The sequence below is a fragment of the Copadichromis virginalis genome, linkage group LG18, assembly GCF_057382275.1.
Source record: "Copadichromis virginalis isolate Kocher_CV1m ecotype Utaka linkage group LG18, C_Virginalis_male_GT1.1, whole genome shotgun sequence".
Taxonomy (NCBI): Eukaryota; Metazoa; Chordata; class Actinopteri; order Cichliformes; family Cichlidae; genus Copadichromis; species Copadichromis virginalis.
The window spans coordinates 9926699-9952714 of record NC_140635.1 but is presented as its reverse complement, the minus strand read 5'-3'; the positions used below and the strand labels follow the sequence as shown (position 1 = coordinate 9952714).

Here is a 26016-nt window from a genome sequence, read left to right as displayed (position 1 = left end):
ACATGGTGCCGTAAAGCTGAATGGAATAAAGACATCTTAAAATATCATAGCCATCCTCTCTATTTTAAAAATAGAGCAAATAGTAAGTGTGCGATGCGGTGGAGACGCGGCTGGAAAGACCTGACCTAGTTCCACATACCTGTTAGTCTACGCAGTTTTAACACTTTTGTCAATCATACAACACAGTTTAGTATGACTCGGCTGTTTTTTTCTCCTTACAGAGTTTATTTTTTTAATCGCAACCAACCAAACAAACTACCCCTATTAATCCTTCTTTCATAGGCTGAAGGTTAATCATTGTGTAGCACGTAAATATAAAGTGTCTAATTTGTTCTGTTGTCATATAATCCTTTCAAGATGGAGGGAACCAATCTTCATATTTTTGGAGACGTCACGCAATATGCATTTCAGAGTTTGTGCTTAATGTTTGAAGTCGTTCTGAGATGCTATTTAATTTTACTTCTGTGGGAATGTACTGCTCTGTCCTACTGCTATTTAGTCTGTTAAGACATTTCTGAAGCACAATGTGTATAACACTGTTTTTTTTGTTACAAGTGAAAGTCATGGGCAAATGTAGAAATGCATTAAGATCATTTCACATTTTAAGCTTGTGCTTAATATAACTGTCTAGCTAGTTAAACGCTAATTGGCGCATAACATAATTGAATTTCTCTCATAAAAATACAACTTATGGTGAAACAAAGTGGAAAAGTGCCTCAAGTGAAATGTAGAAGCAGCACATTCCCGTTTCTGTTTTTCTCTGCTTGACAGTATAGACAGTGAAAATTGTTGCTTTTGGACTGCAGTTTAAATAAAGCAATGAATAAAAAGATGTTTATGTGATTAAATCCGTGTCATGATAATTCAATGAAATCCCACAAGAACTGAACAAAAAGAAATAAATTAAAAGTCAATCTAAAAAAAAAAAAAGTGAATGGCAAGATGAGCTCAAAGGCAGAGCGTTCAATCACATTATGCAAGAGTGATGTTTGATTACGCTCTTGCCTGCTTTTAATGAGGGGATTTCTTCATGTGGGCACTTTCTTCTGTTTCGCTGGATCATTTCTGCAGTTTCAGTTCCAACACTGATTAATACAGCACTACATTCCCACTGGACTATGGAGGTCAATGGGTCAGCAGTGCAACAAGTTATAATGCTTAATGCCTTTTCCTTCGCAACTTCTTCCATAGCTTGGAACTGGATATCATATCACATTTTATTTTATTAGCAGTAATGTTAGGGTCCTTCTAACCTAAGACAAATAAGGAAGAAGAGTCTGTTCTTATATTATGACTGCTAGTTACAAAACCTAGGGGGAAATGCAAAATAAATTTGACTCCTTTATATTGCATTTCCTGTCTATTAAACTGTCTATCCTATTGCATTGGGGCAACTGAGACATAGACTTGTCACACCTGCTCCTGTTAGGTGTTTGCATCAGAAGTAAAACTGGAAGAAAAAATGAACCAAAACCACAAAACTGAGCCGACAAACCGGAGAAAGTCACCGCAGGAGAGAAGTCTGTATCAGGGGAAACAAGGAGGCAATATTATAATCAAACTCTCACTCTTGTATAATTTTATTGAAAGTTCTGCCTCTGAGCTCATTTTTATTCACTTTAAAATTATTTTTTTCTGAATTTGGGGGGATTTTGCTCATTTACTGCAACATTTATTTAATCCCAAGGATGTCACAGTGTACTGTGGGAAAACGATGCCAGGTCCCCCAGAGGTTAGGGTTTCACAATAAAGTATGAAAAATTATTATCAGGATGCTCACAGGTTTGTCTCTTTTCTGACAGAATACACAAGTCACTCAGCCTCATCTTGCCTTCCGGTGGTCTTGCTAACTATATTGTAGCAAGCTCACCCACAGCTGGGAGTTCAGACAACCAAACAACTATGTCAAGCACGCTAAAACAAAGTTTCACAACTATTTTTTTTTTAACTTAGTGACTCTATCTAAAGCTACTGTAAGAAATGACTAAGAGACCTTTCACAGATGTACTGAAATGATTCTACTTAAGGGTTGTTTTTGATAAAATAACAAACTGAAAGTTCTCATACAGAAGCAACTTTCTGTGAATATTTAACTCCCTCATGTCCATCATTTGGTCTCAGTATCTCTGCCCCCCTCCTTTCCCCTGGCTTGTCTCCTGACAGTTCAGCATTAATGTATGAACCCATCTGTTTTCATGCCTTCCTAGCTGGCTAATCTCTTCTATTAGCAGCAAAAGGTCTTTTTTTCACTCATCCATCCATCCATTCACTTGCACATGTTCCCTCCAGGGTGTATGTGAGTCCTTAAAAGGGTCTTAAAATAAATGATCTCAAATTAAAGCCTTAAATGTATCAAAATATCCTGTGTTGGCTACAGTTATCAGATCATTTATTTATGCCATGCAGTGACAGGCTCCTTTGCACTAAATGTGCACGCTTGGATTAATGCAGGACAGGATTAGCTGTAAAAAGCATTTTTTTTGTAATTGTATCTGCTTTAATAAACACAACTGGGCTTTATGTCCCTCAACAATTAATTTCCTGTTTTGCTTCATCTTTATCTGGTCTGTTATAGCTGCAGAACTCTCATTAGCTCTGCTCCACTGGAACCAGACTGGTTTCCTCAGTTTTGTTCTTTTACTCTATTTTTTAACGTGTTCTCTTTCAATTCACTTCCATGAAGCTTTAAAAAGGATTTGTATTTCTTTTTTTTTTTAAATGTGCCCCTTTTCTCTGTTCCCTTCTCTGTGTCACTGCCTCTCTGTATCACCTCTCATCTGTGAAAGCAGGATCAAATTTAACTGATATCAATGGTTTTGGCTAAGTGATTAATGATAAAAGTCAGCTTGAGCTTTCAATCTACCATGGAGAATTGGATTGAATTGATGTGACCCTGTGATAATGCCAACAACGTCAACATTTCATATATCACAGCATGGGCTTAGATGTTTCATTTTTCATATTACTTGTGAATAAAAATGTATTTATAAATTGAATTCCAGGTCTCTTTCCAAGTTACTTTCCCTGTATCATTTTTATAAACCCAATTCTGCTCTCTCTATAGTGTCACATCTACCACTCTGCCCTCATACCCTCCGTTCATTTTTGCATCACATCTCTCTTTATCTCCTCCCCTCCTGTTCTTCTCCTTGCTTTAATGATGGTGAAACTGTCATGTATGCATCAACGGCAAGGTTTTCATTTTAATAGGGATACCTGTTTAAAGAAAAACAAGCATCTGTCATTCCATCTTTGATTATTCCCTTTTCTCCTTTGCCATCTCAGATTTTGTCACAGAACAGTTTCGTCAGTTCCACAGTCTGCTGTGTGGTGGCTATCTCTGTAAGGAGTTGTCACTCATCATTTGCTTCGCCCTTTCTTGTGCGTCTTCTTTTATCGCTCACCATGCTGTTCGCTCATCCCTCACTCCCTCCCGCTACAAAGCCTGCTGCATGCTGTGCTATGTTGAAACATGATGGTGAGAAGTTCTGATTCCTCTCATTCCCCGTTCTCGTCTCCTTTTCTTTTCTCCCCCTCTGATTTTTTTTTCAATCGTATCTCTAATTTTTTCCGCTTTTTTATTCCTGTTCTGATATGCCCTTCTTTTTTCTCCTCACTCTCATCCATCTATGTCTTGCTGTCTCAGTTCTGAAGTGCACTGCCTGCGCTTTACTGTCTGGGCCAACCGCAGAGATGACTTGCTGCCTCATTTCTATCTATCATGTCCAAACTGGACAACTGAGGAATTTTAAGTCACTCTTTTCCCGCTCTCATACTGCACTTTTTTAGAGCCAAGCATCCTTTCATTTAACCTTTTTAATCTGACTTTGACTTTTTTCTTTCTTGGCTCGACAATTACAGTGAACTACCAAGACAATTTGGGGCGGGAATGGTAATGTGTGGAGGGTGTTAACTGAAAGAGGAAGAACATTTTCACAAATTACTGTTATAACTAAACACTGAAAGCTTTTGACACTTTTTTTGAAATATATATGGTGCTGTACAAAAGTGTTGAGCAAGGCTTTCTTGTCATTTTGGAGGAATGGGACTAGGAATGAGTATAATCAGAGGGCAGCTCAGGTTAGTGGCTGTCAAGGAGTCGTTGATAAGGAAGAGAAGCAGGGAGAAAATGCTGCGGTATGCTCAGTTACACAAAAACTGGCCTGAAAATGATTTCTATTATTCTATTATTCAGTGATGAATCCCAATTTGAAATTTCTGGTTTGAATCATACTATGGAAGAGGGCAGATGCTCATTGTTTTTATTTTCCACTATACTACATCACTGTTTCACTTAAATCTCATAAGCTTTGTTTCCAGCTGTTTCCAGTAAAAGCTTTACTGCTACCTGCTTAAAACTAATGACAGAAAACGGCAGGTGATACCACATAAAACAGTGCAAGCATTTATCCTAAGCATACTAAAATGGCGTTATAAGAAATTCAAATGACTAGACATGGGAGGTGAAATCATACATTTCAACAACTACCGAAAAAAAAAAGTCTCCTCTCATTTGAATTCTTGCAATCCGTCCTTCAAGGCCATTTCCTTGTGCATCTTGGACATGCTTTTCTGCTTTTCAATGCTTCCATCACAGTAATAGCATCTGCTTAAAGTCAAAATGCTCTCTCATCTTCTTTCTCTTTCCTCTTAGACAACCGTTGTCTTCTATTTACTATCCAGTCTCCCTTCAGCCTCGTCATTATCGTCATTATCTGTAATCTTACTCTGTCAATACCTCCGTAGCTTTATCTTTTTATATCATTACTGTAAAAAAGACAAGAACCTGACGTTACCTTCCTTCTTCCCCCCATCTGCTTCACTTTAAAGAAAAGACATGGTCGAAGATTTCTCAACTCCCGTCACACCTTCCACCCCTCCAGCACCACCATTCACCCAGATCTGGTTCTTAACTCAGCTTTTTAACCCACTACAATGGGTTGCTTCTCCCCTTCCACCACCACCTCCTTCTCCAATACTCGTCTCAATTCCCTACCAAGTAGGGGTTCGATCTGTAAGTGTTGTATCACTGCAGAGAAGAGCCTCACTTTCTGTCTTCAATCTCTACACTGTGGTTGAAGCTCCGTCTGGAGTAAAGACTCGCTGCGCTCTCAATTTGCCCTTCCCCACCTCTGTTCCCCATTCTCTCGCGCCTCTCTCTGTTTTCCAAATTGTTTGTTTCAAAAAGTCTGGCCCTTTGCAGTGAAAACTTCTCAGCCTGTAGCCATCTATACTCTCGCAATTCTCAACTCCATCTCTCAATTACTTGACTTCCACTGTTAAGCGTGTATTACTGCATATGGGAGGCTTTCTAGCACTCTCGTCTGGCTCGTTTGTAATTCCCCAACTATCCTATCACTCCTTCCATCTGTACCACTCTCTCCTTTTTTCACTCCCAAGTGCCAAGCCTGCTCTGTGATGCTGGACTACAGAAAATGGACAAACTACAAGAAAGTTTCAGAGATTTTTTTTTTTAATGTATTTGTCTTTAACCACCACTTTGGCAGTATTTTTTGTCATAATGTCAAATAAAGAAAAAGCAATTTTTTTTCTCACAATCATAGCCTATTAATGTCACTCCAACTAGCTGCTGGGCATGCTCCTTTTCACTCCTCATGATGTTTTGAGCCATGGGTTTGAGCACAGTCAACAGGCATGATTAGAGCCAAAAATCCATATTTAATGTCAGTCCTTATTTACAGTGTCATTTTTTTAACCCCACCAGCAGCACCTCTTTTTTTTTCCCTTTTCAAATGTGAGGTCTGTTGTGTGATATTTTTTTTTTTGACCACTGTATCATTGAGTGGGAAGTCTCTCTTTTCAAAATGTCAATAAAAGCCAGCCTGGCACAAAAGCTAGTTCGCCCATCAAGTTGCACAAAATGGGTTATTAAAAAACTGTGACAGATTTTCTTAAAAACAGTTTGAATTTTTCGCTAAGATGCACTTTAGCCCCCCAGAAGTTTGTTTATGTCGTCAGTTTTCATTTGTTGCACTAACTGAGCGCTTTTGGCACTGTGCAATATTAGAAAAATATGTTGCTTGCCATCTCGGTCTCCTAATGTCGTGAGGCTTTTCTCGAACAAAGCACTTGACCCTGTTTATATGAAGTAATTATGGTGCCTCATTCAACAACATTGCAGCAGGAGACATCTTTATTGCACACCCATCCTCCAAAAATTCCATTCAAACAGAATTAATATTCTTCAGAAAATATATTGGAAGCATATACCTTTAAAAAAATCTAAATAGACTCTATTTACATCTAGTTATGATACTTCATGCATCCTTGATACATGAGATAGTGTGCAATATGCAAATGCATCCAAGACATATTCAAGAGGGAGTGAAATCCTATTGTTTAATTCACTTTTAGGGGTCATTTTAGTGAAGCAAGCTGCTGAAAAATCATAAGTGCAGCCATCTGTCCAAGGCATATCCATAATTTTTACGCCTTCCAATTGTTACTATAGCTGGGGTGTTTTTTTTTCAACATGCTAGGTTGTGACTTTGCCTGCAGTTGTCTTTTCTCAAATGTACAGCAGCCAGTCAGTTTCACAGCCATCCTCACTCTCTCTCCATCCGTTTGCTTTAGGTGAGGGAGCTGCCTGAGTAGAGCGAGCCGGAGGCAGGACACATGACGCCCACTCATTTGCTGTGAATTCACCAGAGAATTAACTGTGCTATTCTCACATGAGCACAATCAGACATCACATTGTACTACAGAGTGGGAAGGTTAAAGACCGTTTAATGTCTGTTCTCACGTACATCTCTGATGGGTAATACAGAGAAAAGTGCAGAACTGAACTTCTTGACATCACTCTGTGTTAGAAAGCATCATTAAAGTAGCCTTTACATGGGTTCCCTTGCAATAACACACATCACAGCTAAAGTGAAAATAGCCATTGTTTTTCCAAGTTTTTTGATCCTTTAACAGTTCAGGGGCTTAATGATCTGTGTGTGCGTGTGCGTGAGACAACTTGTGTATGTGTGTCTTCGTCTTTAAGCAATTACTTTGCTTGAGGGACAGAATGAGTAGCGCGAGGAAAAGCTGGAGCCACGATGACTACTCAAGCTCAAAACTAGTAATCTAAGCCTTGGAGCAACGTGGCGGATGACATTACTTCACCATTTATATCCTTATAGTTCACAAATACAATTCATTTGTGACACTAGCAGTTTGTGAGCAGTTGTTAGCTGTTAATTCTGTTTGCTTGTCTGCTATAGCGACAATCAGAAAGTGCACAAATTCTTCTTTTTTCCTTTTCTCAATTACACCTACTTGTGACACAAACAGGGGTGCACTGAGCTTTTAAACCCCATCCATTCATTTTCTTATCTCCTTATCCAGGTTTGGATAAGAAGCTAAGGATCCTCCTGTGGGGAGCTGGAGCCTATCCCAGCTGTCATTGGGTTAAAGGCAGGGTACAGCCAGGACATGAGCTTTAAAATGCTTCACCAAACTGTGACTTTTGTTTTAGGGTTGTGGTCTCACACTAAAACAAAATTTATGTCACAGCTGTGTAAGCCCTGTGCATTCCATCAGTCCCCATAACAAATCATCAAATAGGAATGGACTGGGGTGAGAAGTGGCCTCAAATAGTGTCCTGGATGTCTTACAGGAGTGGTTAATACAAGAAAGAAGAAAAAGAATACATACATATATATATTTAGTTTTATCTAAGGTGTTTTTTCATCTGACCCAGAAGTCTGACTCGATCTCAGTTTTACAGCCTTCTTTCTAACAATGATATTAAAAAATGGAAAACTGATACAGGATGTTGAAAGTTCACGTTTTTTTGTTTTGTTTTGTTTTTTTCAGATTGTACCTAGGAAGGGAACATTTTATGTGTTTTTGTTTTTTATATGTTATTATGCAATGGGTCTTTACTGGGCCAACATAGATATATATATGTGTGGCTGATGTACTAACATCAATTTGACACCCATGATCCCCATATAGTGTCCACTGGGGTAAGTCCAGGTGTCCAACATATGTTATTATCACAATATATTATTGCCAACCCCGTATCACAGAAAAATGTGTAATAGACATGCCGGTCCACCGTGTCCATTCCACACTTTGCTTCTTCTAAGTGTGAAATGGACACGCATGTAGAAGTTGCAGTAAGCTGGAGTACCAGCAGAGGGAGATGTTTTATTTTAAGCCAACAAGAATACGAGCGTTTAAACAGACATTTTTAGCACATTTACATGTATATACATATTAACCACCTAGCTTCATGATTTCTGGTGATTAAGGACCCTGAAACCTACTTCATACCTTCCTTGGTCACTAGCGACTTTTTGGCTTTAAATATATTATCTCCCCTTGCTGTTACGGCAACTTCTGCATGCCAAACGGCGTGTCTATTGCACGCTTTGCCATGATTTCAGGTTTGAATTGCACAAAAAGCTATGGATAAACTAATAGGTTGTTTAGTACTTTTTACATACTAATTTTCTCTAAATAACCATCAGTGCAAAAAATCTGCTGCCTTATGGGAGGGAAAAAAAAACGCTTCTTTTGGCTTCGACAGCTGGACAGGGGATGTTAACAGCCCTCAGCCTGAAAGTCATCTGTCAGGAAAAGCTGGCTAAAGCTAACACGGTGCAAGCTAAAGAGGCACTTAGAAACTAAACATCCTTCTGAGAGAACCTTGGCTTTTTTAAAAAGAGCACTGGATAGAAACCAGAGGCAGCAAGACTTTTATATGAAAGTATCTGAAATTCAGGTGTCAGGCTGAGACCAGATGCTGCAAGTGAGGTGACAAAAATCAAACCAAATAAGAACTGGTGACTATTTTGTGTCACATTTTGAGGATTAAGGTGCGCACTGAAATGTTGGTCTGCCCTTTGGTGTGACTTGAGCACAAGTGGTTTGAAAAGCACTGATCCAAAGCACATTTGGCAAAGTAAATTAGCAGAATTTGTACATATTCTGTAATTAGCTCCTAATGATACTCCATCCCTGACTTCCTCTCACCTCTCTTCTCTCCAAAGTACAGGGTCTGCTGTGCAGTGTTGGACCACTGCAGTGAGGAATTGTCGCTCTCTGCCACCCGACAGGTCAATGTCACCGTACCCCCCACGGGCACCGTCTCATCGGAGGTCATTGGCTGCAAGGGGTCGTCTTCTAGGTAACAGGAGAGAGGGAAGAAAAAAATCACGAGACTGAGTGATATAAATGCATCATAAGTCAGTGAGATGCAGTGCTCATATGAAAACACAGGCAAAAATAGTAGCACACACAAACACACAAATCAGATAAACCCACAAAGTGCATTACCCGCCTCGATCTCACTCTTTCTCTCTATCTCCCCCCGCCCATCTCTTTCTCTGCTTGTCAGATTATCTATATATCTCTGTCTTTCTGAAAGCTCAGACACAATACGCACACACACCGACACACAGACAAGCTGTCAGAGGGACAAAAAAGTAGACAAATGGCTATCTACTTGTATGTCTGCGAGGCCAGTGTAAGAGCAATGAGTCAGTTGCAGCCCTGGCATCCAGGGACCATGCGACCTGAGGGACCAGCAAAGATGAAGCGACTACAGACAGTGGCTCTCGACGGGTCAAAGCAACAACAAGAGCGCTGTCTCATACCTCTAATGGCATTCTAACTCTCCTTTGTCAATATCTGTGTCAGTTTTTAACTCCATGCATATGCATCAGCTGGTCCAGAGGAAGCTCAAACAGGACAGGCATTATGGAAATGAGCAGGTCAGAGGAAAAGGAGAATGAGAATATAAATGACCCGACATAATGAAGGGATTCTAAAGGCTGTAGCTGAAACTGGAACACCGCAAAAATCACTGAAGAGTGAACTGTCTGGGTGTATAACAGTATTCAAATTGGCTCAAATTATGGTATTTAACAGCGCTCCCTTGATAACGGGTGATGAGGCAAGCTAATTCTCCTCTGCATTCAATGAGGGTGACAAATTGTGAATCAGAACCAGAGATCTATACTAAAACATGGAGTCCCTCGTTACGGTAAGTAAAGCCTAACATGGTAGCTGCGGTTTCGTTTGTTTGCCACGTGAAGTTCCACATATCTCGGCCTCGTGTGCACCCTTCGCGCCCTCTCCTCTCCTACTATCTTCCAAATATGCCGGTGCTCACTCATTCAAATCTCAACCAAAAGGAAAATATGACATAATTGACAACAAGACCAAGCCAACGTGGGGGAACTTCTTATAAGAAAATATGCCTCAAAGCGGTCTCCTCACCCCTGAAAATACGGCGCATATAAATAGTTTAATTGGAACCAAATTGTCAAGCGGGAGACAGGTTTATATTCGGTGTGGAGCGTTATCGCATCCTTGCACCGGCGGTGGAATGGATTTTTTTTTTTTTCTGCAGGAAGAACATCTGCTTAAGTGCGCTTCAGCGGAACTCCCATCAAGACACGCAAAGGAGGGGCACACAAAGAAAGGTTGCAGAAGAGGAGGAGAGCAAACTAACTGAATGTAGCATCAAAAACACACGTTTGCGGTACATGAGCCAAGAGCACCTGGGAGAAACTATAGGCATCTTTTTTTTTTTCATTTTAAAACTGGCCAGCAAGTCCAGCATCACAGAAAACATCAGGCAAAAAAAAAAGGCTTCAGGTTTGCCTCTGGGCTATAAGGTTTCAGAGCGATAATAAAGGTACAGCTGCTCTTTGCCAGCGGGATTCAAAAGACACTCAGAGACTTCCAGAGCCCTTCATGTCAGGAAGTCGCTCACTTGCTCTCTCTCCTGTTTTACTGCAGCTCTGACCTTGTGGTTAGTTTATCTAAGCACCATGATGGCTGAGGGCTGAATGTGTGGTCAAGTGTACCACGGATTAGTGTCTCCTTTAATAGCATCTTGGGCTAACTCTTGTGGCTGATCGCACAAGCTCCTCCACTTGGCATGAACACTTTGGGTAAATTGGCTGTCCCACTGCACTACCCATCAAGCCAACCGCAATGAACGCTGACAAGTTAGCCAATCTTGCGTTGTCTAGCTGCCACAGAGTGCTGGCATTTTCTGATCAAGGACAACCTGAGTTTGAGGCTCAGTGTGACATTTGTGCTGGTAAAACAATATCAGTAGCCAATTAGTGACTTTTCAGCGAGGAGACATGCTTTTAAAGTGGACATATTTTAAGGATCCTTTACATAATGTTGAATATTTATCACCAGAAAAAACCCAGAAATGTCGCTTTTTATCAGTGGAACACTAAATGCCAGACAAAGCTTTTCCTTTAGTCAAGGTAATATCAACCAGTTAATCATTTCATCAAATTTGTGTGGGAGTAAAGTTTTCAAAGCCATCACGTCACATTTTTTGCATAAATTACACTTTATCTCCCAGATGTTTCTCCAAACTTCAATCTGAAATAAAAACTCAAAAGCGCAACAATTAAATGTCTCAAGGTTTCAAACTAAGCACGCCCCTGTAATAAAGAACGACCCAGAGCCAAGGAGGTTAACTTCCAGAAAGGTAGCGGCCTTTGTTATTATACCTGTTTGTTTGTCTCGTGGTTATTTGTCATATATCGGTCTTTTATTTTCATTTAAAATTATTGATCTGGGGTGCCGGTTTGTTAAAGGTTAGAGAAGTGAAAGGGTCTGAGGAAGATTGCAGATTCGATCCATGAACTGGCATGGTAAATGTGAAAGCTGCACTTGTAGCTCGTTCATTAACACTGCTGGAGTGTCTTGGAGCAAAACATAATTTTCAGCTACTCCAGTACGCCCAATACATCAGGCTCCGGTTGTTGTTAGCTACAAAAACATTGTGTGTAAATTAATGAAAGCTAACAAATAAAGGTTAATCTCACTCTTATGGACCATAAGGCCTAAAATGCTTTAATCATGATTAACAGGCATTCTACATCTTAAATTTAAAGCTCCACTAATGTATACAAATTATTTGAATTGTACAGTATACGAGCATGCTGACGTTTTTAGCACAGTTGGTCAAATATTAATCAAAGAAAAGTTTGGCTTAATTAAGTTGAAGGACCATGTGTGTAGAATTTAACTGCAAGAGCATAATTTATCAATCTTTTAGCAATATCTCAAATCGACTTAAACCGTTATTATATGGTCAGAGGGGTGCGGTTAGAAGCAGTGGGTATTAAGATGGATGCTAGAGATATTACAGTATTTGAAATGAGTTATTAAAAAGTTTGTGGTTAACATATTTTATGATACAGTCCAGTGTGGCGCACCCAAACCATCTGCTGTTTGAAACTGGTTCATACAAGTGCTAAAGAGTCACTCGCCACTAGAATCTGGCTCCAATAATCCTGGGATTCAGATACGGCTGTGCTTTTTACCTTTGAATCTCCTTAGCAGCAAAGTTAAAGGAGGGAAATGAAGTTCATCCAGAGTTTAAACTGTTAAGTCAGGTTAAACACTCAAGCTGCAAAAATAAAAGGAGAGACCTATCTATCCTTAGCAGACGTTAAGTTAAACTCTGTGGTTTGCTGCTCTTTCTTTCCCTCCTCACATCCACGCCTTCCCTCACCAAGCTTAGAGCCAGAGTAAGACACGGGTATTTAAAGCAACACAATTTACACTTTCCCTAGCCAGAAACAAGGTGAGAGAACGCAAGGGGAGAAGGCTGACTGGGATATCAAGTCAATGGAATGAGGGAGGGAGGAAGGAGGACACAGAGAGAAAGATGGATGGATAAGAGTATGCAGGGTGGGTGATAAAATGAGGTGGGAAACTGTGCGCGTGTGTGAAAAAAAATGAGAGGGAGGGGAAAGAAGGAGCTAGTGAGACAACAGAGGAAGTGAGAAGCGCTCGAGAGATCTCCAGTGACAAAAAAAGAAAAACAGAGAGAGAGAGGGAACAACCTGAAAGAATAATTCCACATTTTTTTAAACATATGGTTTATTTGTTTTCTGTCAGAGAGTTAGATGACAAGATCGCTATCAATCTCATGTGTGTGCATTACATATAGAGCTGCACTGCAAACTTGTTCAGTTTATCCAAAGAGAGACAATATACCAACTAAAACCTCTCTTCTGTTACAGTTAGCTGCATTTCATATCACATTTAATTACGTTTTGGGCGGTTTATTGTGAAAATGTATTCATGCGCACTGAGTTTGGATATCATTTTCAGCTTGTGGTTAACTTCAAAAATTCAAAGTCAATCTGTGAAGATGTCTAGACAGAAGGTACTTATTCAGTCAAACACAAATTGTTCACACAGTGCTGAAGAAGAGTGTTGCCATAATGTTTTGAATGTTGACAATGAACCGTACTCCCCAGGCTTTACGTTAGAATGAAATTAAGCAAACGTGTTTTTTCTTTGCCTTTACAAACTTCTGCAAACAAGCAGCTTTAATGATAAAATACAATACTGTGAGGCTTAAGTTCATCCTGTATGGCCCAATGTTAGCCTGGTATCTATGTATTTAAGCTAAACTACATAAATATGTATGAATAAGAACAGGTGAAACTAGTTTAACCAGGTCCTGACTTCAGCTCGGTACCACACACAGACTCACACACACACACACACTGGATTAATTTTAGTCACCTTATTTCACTCTCTGGAAGTGTGTTTCCCAAAAAGTTTGAACTACTGCCTTAATAAGAAAAAAAGTTCCCTCTTTATTCCTCCAATTTCTCTCCTTACAAAGAACAGACAGTGAAAAATTCAAACCACCTTGCACATCTCCATGTTCACCCTCTTTTTCCTTCTTACTCCATCTGTCTCCCTCTAGCTTCTCCCCCCTCCTTCTCTCCATCTGCCCTGATGTCCTCCCTGCTTTCCTATCGTCCCCCCTCACCTCCTCGCCCTTCTGTCAAGCCTCCTTCCCCTCCTCCTCTATTACTGATCAACTCGCTTAATTCTCCCCATCCTTAATTCCTTGTTTTCCTCAGTTTTTTGGTCCCCCAGGGTGGATTTACGATGTTGTTGCTAATTAACTCAGGTTAATAAACTTTATTTACTGTTAAACAACTGTGTGCGGGTGTGTGCGTATGCGTGTGAGAGTACCTTCACATGTAGGTCTGGTCTAAGTGCGCATTTGTGTTTATGTGATAAGATTTTTATCCTCATATTTGCGCACGTGTGGTTTATATTTGTAAGCAGAGCGTATTTGTTGCTTTGCAGGGAGGTAATTATCTGACTGTGTCTCAGTATGTGCACGTCTGCGCGTGTGTGTGCGAGCCCCGAGAATCTTATTATCGAAGATGTTTGCATGCTAGTGCGTGTTAGCGCTCAAGCACACAGTGGTATTTGGTTGTTTTTTTTTGTGGCTAGGAATATATCTGTTTGTGCACAAATACGTGGGAAGAAGCGTGTGTATCTGTGTGATTTATGAGATGCTTTTTATCTCCATGTGGTTGAGGCGAAGTGCATGTGCACGTTACCCTGTGCATTCCTGTGCGTGTATCCATATTCCACTGCAGCTGCACTGAGTCCAAGGCTATGGTGTGTGACAGACACAGTCATGTGTCATGGTGCCACTGATGCTGTACACATTTGATGGGAAACTCAGCCAACAATGTGCGGGTTGATACAGCGTGGTATGATACAGGCCATTACACACACACAGAGGCATCCACTTGCGCAGACTACAAGAAAGCTGACCCTCCCCCCAAACACACACACAAACAGCCCTCCTCCATACAGACACACCCTCATGTACTCACCACTCACCCCCAAAACTGTACACAGGGGCATACACACACAAAAAAGAGTTACACATCTCTCAGGCACACACATCAGACACGAGGACATTAATGGATAAAAATGTGCTTAATAAAGAAATGCAGCATTAGATACAGCTGGACTCCAGAAGGGGAACATGCGAAAAACACATGCATGCACACTCTTTCCCCATAATGCACAGAGGACACATTCAGAAAGACATACACACAAACATACACCCACCCTGACAGATACGGAGCAGCCTCCCCCACACCATCCATCTATGCCCAGCTGTCCCAACTACCACCCCCATCCCCCTGGGTAAGTGTGTGCATATCCGGGACTGTAAATATGTGTGTGTGGGTGTGTGTGCCCTTCTGCCCACCTCTACCATCCACAAGTTTACTCCTCCCCAACTATTGCACCCCTCACTCCACCCTTTAACTCTCCACCATTACCGTCCGGCTGTTACGACTCACAAGATGCAGATTGAATCTATTTTCTTTCTTAATTCCTGGTGAATTAAGAAAAATCTGCAAATCATAACAATTTTGTTTTTTTTTAAAAGAAGCAGACCCCCCATTCATGTCTGACTTATGAAATGCAGATCGTTTGGAGCAAAAAGGCTCTTTACAGCTTTGCAGTCTTTAACAGAACAGCGATTGTTGCAATCCTCATTCTGGTGCCACATTATTTGGGACCGTGAACAAATTACTTAAAATCGTCAAGGGATGTAGATGAGTGTGGAAGTAAAGGGGGGGAGTGCTGGGTGGGACTGGATGTTGGGATTTAAGGACCCCCTATCTGCCACCTTAGGACAAACAACCTCCTTAGCCCTTAGTTTTTACCCCAGCCCGCCTTTTTTCTTAATCAGTCCTACTTGTGGGGGATTCTCTGAGCCCACAAAAGGCCCCACCACCTCCCATAAAGTACCCCTCCACTACCCTGCCAACCCACCCTCCCTATGTTCCCTGTCAAACATAGTTAGCTCAGAAATCGGGCAATCCCCTCCTTACCCGCATCCTCCACGAGCTAGATCCCCCCCATTCACACGCACTCACACACCACCACCATCATAGCCCAGCAGTGTCTGCAGCAGTAGTCAGGCGCCAAGCCGGCCGCCCCACCCTGCCACTGAAACAGCACTATGAGAGAATGAAAAGGGAGCGCAAGCAGGGAGAGAGGGAGGAAGGGGGGATTCATTTTGCAGAAAAGGGCTTCACTGCTGACAAAAGAAAAAGAATAATGATTTGCAAGGAAGAGAAAGACAGAGAGAGTTGGGATGGCGAGAGAGCAAGACAAAGATAGAGAAAAGCACAGGGGAAAAACAGGGAGAAAGCAAATGAAAGAGGGAAAGGGAGAGTGAGAGGTGAGCGAAGGACATGGCAGAAATAAGCATATATAGATTGATGAGAGCAATGAGGAGAGATGACAGGGTGACTTAGAAAGGGGGCAAAAAGACCGAAAGAGTGGGAAAAAAGAAACAATGAGAGCAAGATGGAGGGAAGTAGAGCAAAGACAAAAGAAAAATGAGAAAGCTCACATACAGTATGGATGAAAAAAATGAAGAGGTGCTGACATAAGTGGTGAGGTGGGGAGAAAGAGCAGCAATAAACGGAGATAACTGTTAATATAGGATAGGATATTTTCAAATGCGTGACCACAAGAATATTCACACTTCTTGTTATCATTCCTTGTCTTGCTACTGGTTTGAACTTATCTCTTTCTAAGGTCACTTTACTAGTGCTTAAATTTGTTTCATCCCTACAAAATCAGAGTGAAATAAAACTTCAGTAGTCTGAGGGAGTCAAATCAAGTGGGTATCTTCCAAAGCTATGGCCTTTTAAGCATTAAATTCCTTCTCCATGTTTCCTAGGATAGTATTCCTATGATGGGAGCAATATTTTTTGGTTGTCACCAAAGTGAGCAATTGCTTGAGTGTTGTAGACCCAAAGAAGTCTCACACTCTCTGAATGTCACTAGTTTTACAGATATTTTAACAGGTCATAAATTTGCACCGGTTCAGCTAAGATTAGGTTCAGCACAGGAAAGTTCTGTACCCTATGATTTAAAAAAAACAAAACCCTACGCTTAACATCCAGATTATCAGATATTAACCGTACCCATCATCTTTCCCTTTAGGCACCTTACAATTTTAGTTGCCTAAACCCATCTGCACTTTAATCACTTATTTGAATGTTTCTCATCCTCCATCATCATACTTGGAATGCACAGCTGTCTGTGAAAGAAAGTGCATCATTTTCTGTCCTTCTCTTTGTATAAAAAATGTACAGGCATAAAAAACTGTGGCTAGCTTTGAGTAAAAGCTGCTCATTTCCTGCAGCTCTGTGAGCCACACAGATTTGTGGTTGGGCTCAGCCAGCAACATCAAACTGTAAGGCTGAAGAAACCAACCTCAGAATGTAAACACTTCATACTAAATTAAAATGGTGAAAGCACAATTTGACCCCATTTTTTTGATGCAGTGGAGTAAAACTGAGTATTGCTTCAGAACCAGTATGCCTACTGTACATACAGATAAAATGTGCGACTTGAATCTGAACCTATACTTTAATGGCATATATGCTTTATTGAGTTGCTAATCAGGCTGAAACCCATTATTCAGCTGCTGTTTGTTACATCATAATTACCTCTATAATTATCTCTGCAGAGTTTCAATACAGCTTTGTCAGCTAAGCTTCTTTAAAAATAAATCGGACACAGTCGGGTTGGGAAGACAGAGGAAGACAGATGCTTTAGATTTTAAAGAGAGAAGCCCTGTCCTGAACCAGTACACCCACGATTTAAAAAAAATCCTCCACCACAAATCATCGCATGATATCAAAAATGGCAACCAAGCTTTATCTGTCCATCTGCACTTCCGCACACACACGCAGGAAGATAAAGAGAGTTAAATCTTTAATGCTTTGGCAAATGCACCGACTGCCCTTGCCAATAGGCCACTTAAAGAAATGAGTAGTCAATTACCAGAAGTCTGCCCTTTTGACTAAGATCACTGGACCTGCTATGGTGAGACTCAGAATCTGCTTTCTGTCTTTCTCTGTGCTCATCTCTCTGTGAAAGATGGGTGTTGTCTACCCATTTTTCAAAAACAGCAATAACAAGAAGTCTGGAAAAAATGTGTGTACTGTTCTGGAAAACAAAAGCGTGCCGCAATCAGATACTTGGACTGTTAGATAAGCAGGAGAAGGACACACACACACACACACACACACACACACACACACACACACACACACACACACACACACACACACACACACACACTGGCTGTTCATTTAATATAATTTACGTTTGAGTGAAATTACACCTTGATGATGTCTTAATGATGTCTCTGTAATGATTCTGAACAAACTGATTAAAAACTCGCAAACTTTTTGTTTTTTGTTATGAATGACAGGTTTTGTTTGATGTAAGGCACAACAGCAGAACACAGCCTGCTGTATTAAGCAACGGTTAAACATTACAGTTTGTAATATTATGACAGAGTGTAGCCTCAAAGTATGTGAACAAACTTATTTGTTAAATTAAGTTTAAATTCCAAAATGTCTAAATCTTAATTTCTCAGAAGACGAGAGTGATGCTCCCACATTTTTGGCAACAGTGTCTTGACTTTCAGGTCATATTCTCTGGCTTCAGTCTGTGTCCAACATCAGTGCTTGACCCTTATAAATGCTCTTACAGCTGAAAAGTATTAAGTCCCTGCAGCCAGGCTTTTGTGGACAGCCTCTTAGAAGAACGGAGGCTGGCACAGCTGCCGATTAGTTTCCGTCCATCCATTTTCTTAGCCACTTATTCGAAAACCAAGGCGAATTTAGAATCCCCAATTAAATTTATATGCATATATTTAGACTGTGGGAGGCACTTACAGGCAAAGGAAGAACATGATACAAACCCTTCACAGGAAGGCATTGGAGACGACAGTGCAAGTTTAGATCCTAGATTAGTTTATGAGAAACATGAAAATGTACTCTGTATGGCACAGTACAGAAAGGCAAGTACAGTCAAGCAAAGTCACCACCTTCAAACTCAGCAAACTCACTCTTGTGCTCTCACATAGTCACACACACACCTATCCGCTCGTAAAACCTTCTGATAACAGGAGGGACTTACAGGACAGGGAAAAGAAGGATTGGGCTCTCGATGTCAATGGAAGGGCCAAGATTTAAAAAAGGGGAATTCAGTGAGGAGGGTGAAGGAAAAGACTCAGCAAGCAGTGATGGAGGGACAGAAGGAGGACAAGATCGAGGAAGAGGGGTGAGTCAGTGAGCCAAGGGTGACGAGGGAAGATATGCTTCAAATTAAATCATTTGGAACAAAAGAGGATTGTTGCCAAGCAACCCAGCCAGAACAGGGTTACCAGGGCAACAGAGATGACCCGAAGCTTGACCTAAGAAATGGAGTCGCCCTTGTCGTCCATCAGCATACACACATGGGCACACAAACACACACCTCCGCCTTGCTCTCCGTGCCTGTTGCTTTCAAGGTCCATCTGACAAACACAAACAGACAGAAGGTTTCTCCTGGAAAACGCAGAGCACAACCGAAATGTCAACCCGAGGTACAAACAAAGTGCAGTGCTTTCAATCAAGGCCAGTTTTAAAACTGAGTGGGGCCAGGGTTAGGCAGTTATGATGTTAGGCAAAATCAACAGCTAGTGAAGCACAACACAGAAATTGTCCAATGTCCAAGATGAATAGATGAATAGATAGATAGAATAGATGAACATTGCTGTATGTTTCACAGGGTTTTTGTCACGATCCTGGGTCTTAGGACCCAGTGTTTTGAGTTTTAGTTCATTTTGATGTTTATAGTATGTTTAGCTCATTAGGCCTCCTATGTTGATTTGCTTATTAGTTCCCCCTTGTGTTTCAACCCATGTTAAGTCTCCCCTGCCCTTCATGTCTCTCTGTGCCCCCTCTGTTCTGTTTATGGTGTGTCTTTGCATGTTTGAGTTTCTTGTTTTCTGTCACCCTGCATTGTGCATTATGTTCTCATGGTTGGTCTTTTGTTACTCCCTCTAGTCTAGTCTCTTGTGTTCAAAGCTGAGTATTTCCCTCTGTGTATTTTGGTTCTTAGACCTCTGCCTTATGGTTTGTCTCTGTTTCTTAGTTGCTGTCTCCACTGTGTCTAGTTCGCGTCTCTGTGTGATACTTCCTGTTTTACTTTGAAGGTCCATGCCTCATGTGAGTGTTTCTAGTTTTGCGTCTCTGTCTCGTCCAGTCCTGATTTCTCCCAGCTGTGCCCTCCTTCTGTGTCTCATTCCCTCGTTATCCCTCTGTGTATTTAAGCCCTGTGTTTCTCTTTGTCAGTGTCGTAGTCTCCATCATAGCTGTGTGATTTTTCCCTGTGGCTCCTTGTGCTTTAGTTTTCCCAGTTTAGTTTATTTTGTATTGTTTTTCGTGTCCCACTCCACGCCAGCAATAAAGCTGTGTTTTTTGAGTTTACCTTTTGTCTCTGTGAGTTTGCGTTTGGGTCCTACTTTTGCCTGCACACAGCCGTACTGTGACAGTTTTGGCAGCAATATCAATATACAAACACTATTTAGAGCTAATGGATGGCTCCCAGATTCTTGCTTAGTGAGGGAAACCGCATATAAAGGCTTATTTAAGGACCTATTAAGAAGTTTAATAGAAAGGAGAATTTAGTTTAAAATTATGGTGTTACTTGAAAAAAAAATGCTAACAAAATACTGCAAAGCAACAAAATCAAAGAAAACAACTATCTGCCAACAGAACAGGACAGTTTCACTTATCAAATAAGGTAAGTCTAAAAAAAAATCTTCAAACTCATACAATCAGGCTAAAAAAGTCAATTTGTTTAGTTACAAAGAAAAACATTGGGGAAAGGTTCTCAGAGAAAATTGCATATTGTGTTTAAAAAGCGCAATCCTTATTAAAATGATTATACTGGTACTTGAAATTGTATTGGCTTGGTTAAAGAAAGAAATTATTCTCAATGTTGTGATAAGTGGTGAATCATTATGAACAGGAATTGAGAAAGCTTTGGTTTCTCTTCAAAGGTCTTTTTTTAACATCGAGCAGAGCATCACTTCTGTTTTTGAAGAATACACCTAGAATACATCTGATATCACAAACTCATCAACTCTGCAGCCCATTGCACTCATGGTGTCACAGCTGTGTTACGCTGTTATGAAACGAAGTAGCAAATGCGTATTGAGGCTAACATGTTTAATTGCTATTTCACTAGCTGGGCCGATGTCCTCACTTTAGGTTTGACAGTGTTTTAGTAGGTAAAGGTGAATGCTTGGACATGAATTTAGCTGCGGTTTGGGGAAGGCCTCGAAGGGGATTCGCGACAGCTCCCGGGGGTGGCAGATCTCCATGTACTAAATAGGAGTAAAGAAGTTAAATAATTGAAAAGGTGAGGGAGTGAGGGTGGGGCACGTAAACGAGAATGAACAGCTTACAGAACTGAGGGAACCTATATAGATGAGAACCAGAAGGAGCATGTTTGGAGGCGCGGTCCCGCTCCTGAAATTCTGATACATAATCTCCAATACAGAGCTTCCTTTGACAACGACTTGGGATGCAAAACTACTTTTGTGCACTTCATGCTCATGATTAAGCAGTAATAACTGTAAATTATAAGAAGACCATTTTGGCTATTTATCAAAGTCAGTGGCTGAGATGATAAACACATTACTGCTGTTATTTTCTGTCCTGTGTTTTGTTCATTGGAACATGTGATTGCTGTGTTGTGGTATAAGAATGACAACTGAATATTGAATTCCACTGGATCATTATGTGCTCTTATTACACAGAGGTGTATTATGTATAAGAAATGAAAGGGATTGAGTCGTTGAAATAATAAATCCTGCCTTTGACAAAGTAATATCCTACTTATCAGTGCTGAACAGTGCACAAGATTTTTAAGGCTGATTGACCAATTTCATAACCATATATCATCCTGTACAGGGAGTGCAGAATTATTAGGCAAGTTGTATTTTTGAGGAATAATTTTATTATTGAACAACAACCATGTTCTCAATGAAACCAAAAAACTCATTAATATCAAAGCTGAATGTTTTTGGAAGTAGTTTTTAGTTTGTTTTTAGTTTTAGCTATTTTAGGGGGATATCTGTGTGTGCAGGTGACTATTACTGTACATAATTATTAGGCAACTTAACAAAAAACAAATATATACCCATTTCAATTATTTATTTTTACCAGTGAAACCAATATAACATCTCCACATTCACAAATATACATTTCTGACATTCAAAAACAAAACAAAAACAAATCAGCGACCAATATAGCCACCTTTCTTTGCAAGGACACTCAAAAGCCTGCCATCCATGGATTCTGTCAGTGTTTTGATCTGTTCACCATCAACATTGCGTGCAGCAGCAACCACAGCCTCCCAGACACTGTTCAGAGAGGTGTACTGTTTTCCCTCCTTGTAAATCTCACATTTGATGATGGACCACAGGTTCTCAATGGGGTTCAGATCAGGTGAACAAGGAGGTCATGTCATTAGTTTTTCTTCTTTTATACCCTTTCTTGCCAGCCACGCTGTGGAGTACTTGTGTGATGGAGCATTGTCCTGCATGAAAATCATGTTTTTCTTGAAGGATGCAGACTTCTTCCTGTACCACTGCTTGAAGAAGGTGTCTTCCAGAAACTGGCAGTAGGACTGGGAGTTGAGCTTGACTCCATCCTCAACCCGAAAAGGCCCCACAAGCTCATCTTTGATGATACCAGCCCAAACCAGTACTCCACCTCCACCTTGCTGGCGTCTGAGTCGGACTGGAGCTCTCTGCCCTTTACCAATCCAGCCACGGGCCCATCCATCTGGCCCATCAAGACTCACTCTCATTTCATCAGTCCATAAAACCTTAGAAGAATCAGTCTTGAGATATTTCTTGGCCCAGTCTTGACGTTTCAGCTTGTGTGTCTTGTTCAGTGGTGGTCGTCTTTCAGCCTTTCTTACCTTGGCCATGTCTCTGAGTATTGCACACCTTGTGCTTTTGGGCACTCCAGTGATGTTGCAGCTCTGAAATATGGCCAAACTGGTGGCAAGTGGCATCTTGGCAGCTGCACACTTGACTTTTCTCAGTTCATGGGCAGTTATTTTGCGCCTTGGTTTTTCCACACGCTTCTTGCAACCCTGTTGACTATTTTGAATGAAACTGTCACGGTCCTGGGTCGGTGACCCAGCGCTTTTAGTTATCATTTTCTAGTTTATGATGATGATGATTATTATTGTTTGAGTTCTGTGTGTTATATTTGGTCTGCCTTTGAGTCTGTCTCTGTCTATGGTGTCACCCCATCTGTTTGTGAATCTGTCTGTTTAGTTCAATGTCTTGTCTGGTTCCATGTGTCTGAGTTTCCTGTTTTATTGTGAAGGGTTGTGTCATATGTGAGTGTGCTCAGTTTACGTTTCCCCTGTCTCGTCAGCTGTGATTTCTCCCAGGTGTGTTCCCCTCCTGTCTCTCATCCCTTGGTTACTGCCGTCTGTGTATTTAAGCCCTGTGTTTCTCTGTGTCAGTGTCGCGTCGTACCCTCAACTAGCTGTGTGTTCTGCTTCTATGTTCCTAGTGTTTGGTCTCCTGCTCCAGCTTAGTGTTTCTTTCCAGTGTTTCAGTCCTTGGTTCCTCTGATCTGACTTTTGGTTTTCTTTTGGTGAGTTTAGTTTGTACGAGGTTTTTCCCAGCAATAAAGCTGCGCCTTAAGTTTCACTTCCGTGTCTGAGTTCTGCATTTTGGGTCCACCACTCCTGCTTGCCTGCCACACAGCGATTCATGACAGAAACGCTTGATTGTTCGATGATCACGCTTCATAAGCTTTGCAATTTTGAGACTGCTGCATCCCTCTGCAAGATATCTCACTATTTTTGACTTTTCTGAGCCTGTCAAGTCCTTCTTTTGACCCATTTTGCCAAAGGAAAGGACGTTGCCTAATAATTATGCACACCTGATATAGGGTGTTGATGTCATTAGACCACACCCCTTCTCATTACAGAGATGCACATCACCTAATATGCTTAATTGGTAGTAGGCTTTCGAGCCTATACAGCTTGGAGTAAGACAACATGCATGAAGAGGATGATGTGGACAAAATACTCATTTGCCTAATAATTCTGCACTCCCTGTATTTATTGGGATATGTGCTTGATGAAAAGTGTTTTGGGCTGTTTTATTATGACACTAGAGTTCCTCATGACTGGAAGAGTTTAGGGCTGAAAAATAAACGTGCGTTGACTTGGCTATTTGATGGACAAACTATATGTAATTGTGACACTGATGCTAGACTACATCAACCACAGCAGAGGATTTCTACCCTGAAATTCAATGTTATTTTATTTGTTTGCTTCTTTACAAAAAAAAAAAAAAATCATGTATGAATAGCATGGAAATCATTTGAGAAAAAATTCGGACGAAAAGACGAAGCGTTAAGCTGTCAGTACGCTTCACACAAAGTAAACATTGTGCAGCGTATAAAACATTCTCATCCAAACCTCTTTGACATTGGAAATGGTTTGTTTCCCCAGCGTCATTCAGAAAAAGTATAGCCTAAACATTTTTACCTTTACACATGGTTGCACATTGGTTACAATGTACAAACCACTTTGTTTCAGCCTTCAACATAGTATTTACAAGAGCAGCCTTTATAGTTTCAATCATCCCCCCTTCCAGTACAGACATGATCAAAAATCCACTGAAATTACTTTAGGAAACAGCCTAGTATGGTTTAACACTTCTGTTTTCTTAAATGCACAATTAAAAAAATTATTAGAAACCTGTTCGGATACACTCGTACTACAAATCGTGATACTTGCAGATGCTACTGAAGTTTCTCTGGTATCATGTCAACTCTCCTGTCTGGCTGCTTCCACTTGAAATCACAAATAAACGTGTTCTCTCGTCTCGTCATGTAATTGTTGCTGAAGTACATGAGAATGGGTGTTCGGGCTGGGTGTTTTTTTGTTTCGTTTCAGGCAGACCTTCTTCCTTTCTTCTTTCCACTCCTCTCTTCTCTGACTGCTCAGCAACATGACATGAAAGGACGAAGTGTTTTTGCAAGCGTGCTGATGATGGGGGGGAGTGTATGGGAGTGCGTGCACGATTGAGCGTCTCCCTTGAAATAGCACAGAGAGACAAAGCAGGGTTGAGAGAAGCAGAAATGTTAATGTGGACCAAAGTTTGCAGTCTGTGTAATGTGTATGAGTCTTTGTATTTCATGCAAGGCCTGTCTTCTCTTCGCTGAAAGTATGTGTTTGCAGGTGTACAAGAACTCTTTCTGCTTCGCTATCCCGACATGTTTCTTGTCTCGAGGGACCACTTTGAGAATATGTCTTCGTTGCTGTGTGTGTGTCTCTGTGTGTGTGCGTGTGTGTGTTTGTGTATGAGAGAGAGTGAGAGGAACCATGATCAACGCTCCTCTTCCCCATCATGTCTACTGGAATGCGTGTATGCCTTGTAACAACAAACCTCAACTAACGAACGCAACCCCCACGGTTTGTCACTCCCAATGAAGATAATGGAGATCAATGAAAAAGCAAGACGAGGGATGAAGAAGACAAAAAAGACGGGGAGAGCGGTGGCAGCTTCCAACAATGGCACCACAGACACAAACAGTGAAACAATAGAGCCTGGACAGTGGCGGTTTAATCTGCGTGTGCTATGAGTGGCGGGGTACCTCTACACATTGTCAGGGTGCCCCTTGCGGGGTAACTGACTAATTAGGGTCACTCCAAGTGGTCTTAACTGTAATGACTGCCTAGATTGGTAAATTGGCGCGGTCCTGTGACCATCTGGTGATGCCCTTGACAGAAAATATGAGGGCAGCACCTCACAGTATACGATGCAAATGTACACAGATGCACACGCGGCTGAAATGTTCTCTGATTTTTTTTTATTCAATATCAAAAAATGCAAATTCAAATCATAATATACACTCTCATTTATTCTGATTGATGTATTTCTACTGAATTGCATTACACTGAAATTAAATTATCACTTAGCTGGAGACCTTGTGGAATTTTTATCAACAACCCCTGGACCGTAATCATTTTACAAATGCGAGCAAGGCAGCATACAGCGCACACCTACACACTATAAATACATGCCACACAGAGGGCACTAGAAGATGGTGTTATTACAGTAAATATAGCAAATAAGTGGGTAAAGAATCAGGACAAGGCACTACTTATGCAACCAATAATCTTTTATGTATTAAAAAAAAACGTTTTATTCCTTTAATGTCTCAGTGTAACTGACATCCGTTTGACAGTACTTACCATAATGTATTCAAACTGAATTCATCTTTGCACAGCATTTCCATGTAAATTTTATTCTTTTTCTTCAAGGTAAAAAAGGCTCAG

General features: G+C 40.9%; 1 protein-coding gene across 3 annotated transcripts in view; it reads right to left on the bottom strand.

The window, feature by feature from the left end:
• The window catches only part of cadm3 (cell adhesion molecule 3), a 112346-nt gene that overhangs the window by 58745 nt on the left and 27585 nt on the right, over positions 1–26016 (bottom strand). For all 3 annotated transcript variants that reach the window (XM_085439905.1, XM_085439906.1, XM_085439907.1), the window contains one exon: positions 8986–9135. In XM_085439905.1, coding sequence (XP_085296031.1) covers positions 8986–9135 — 150 coding nt within the window. The remainder of the gene's footprint in view (positions 1–8985; positions 9136–26016) is intronic.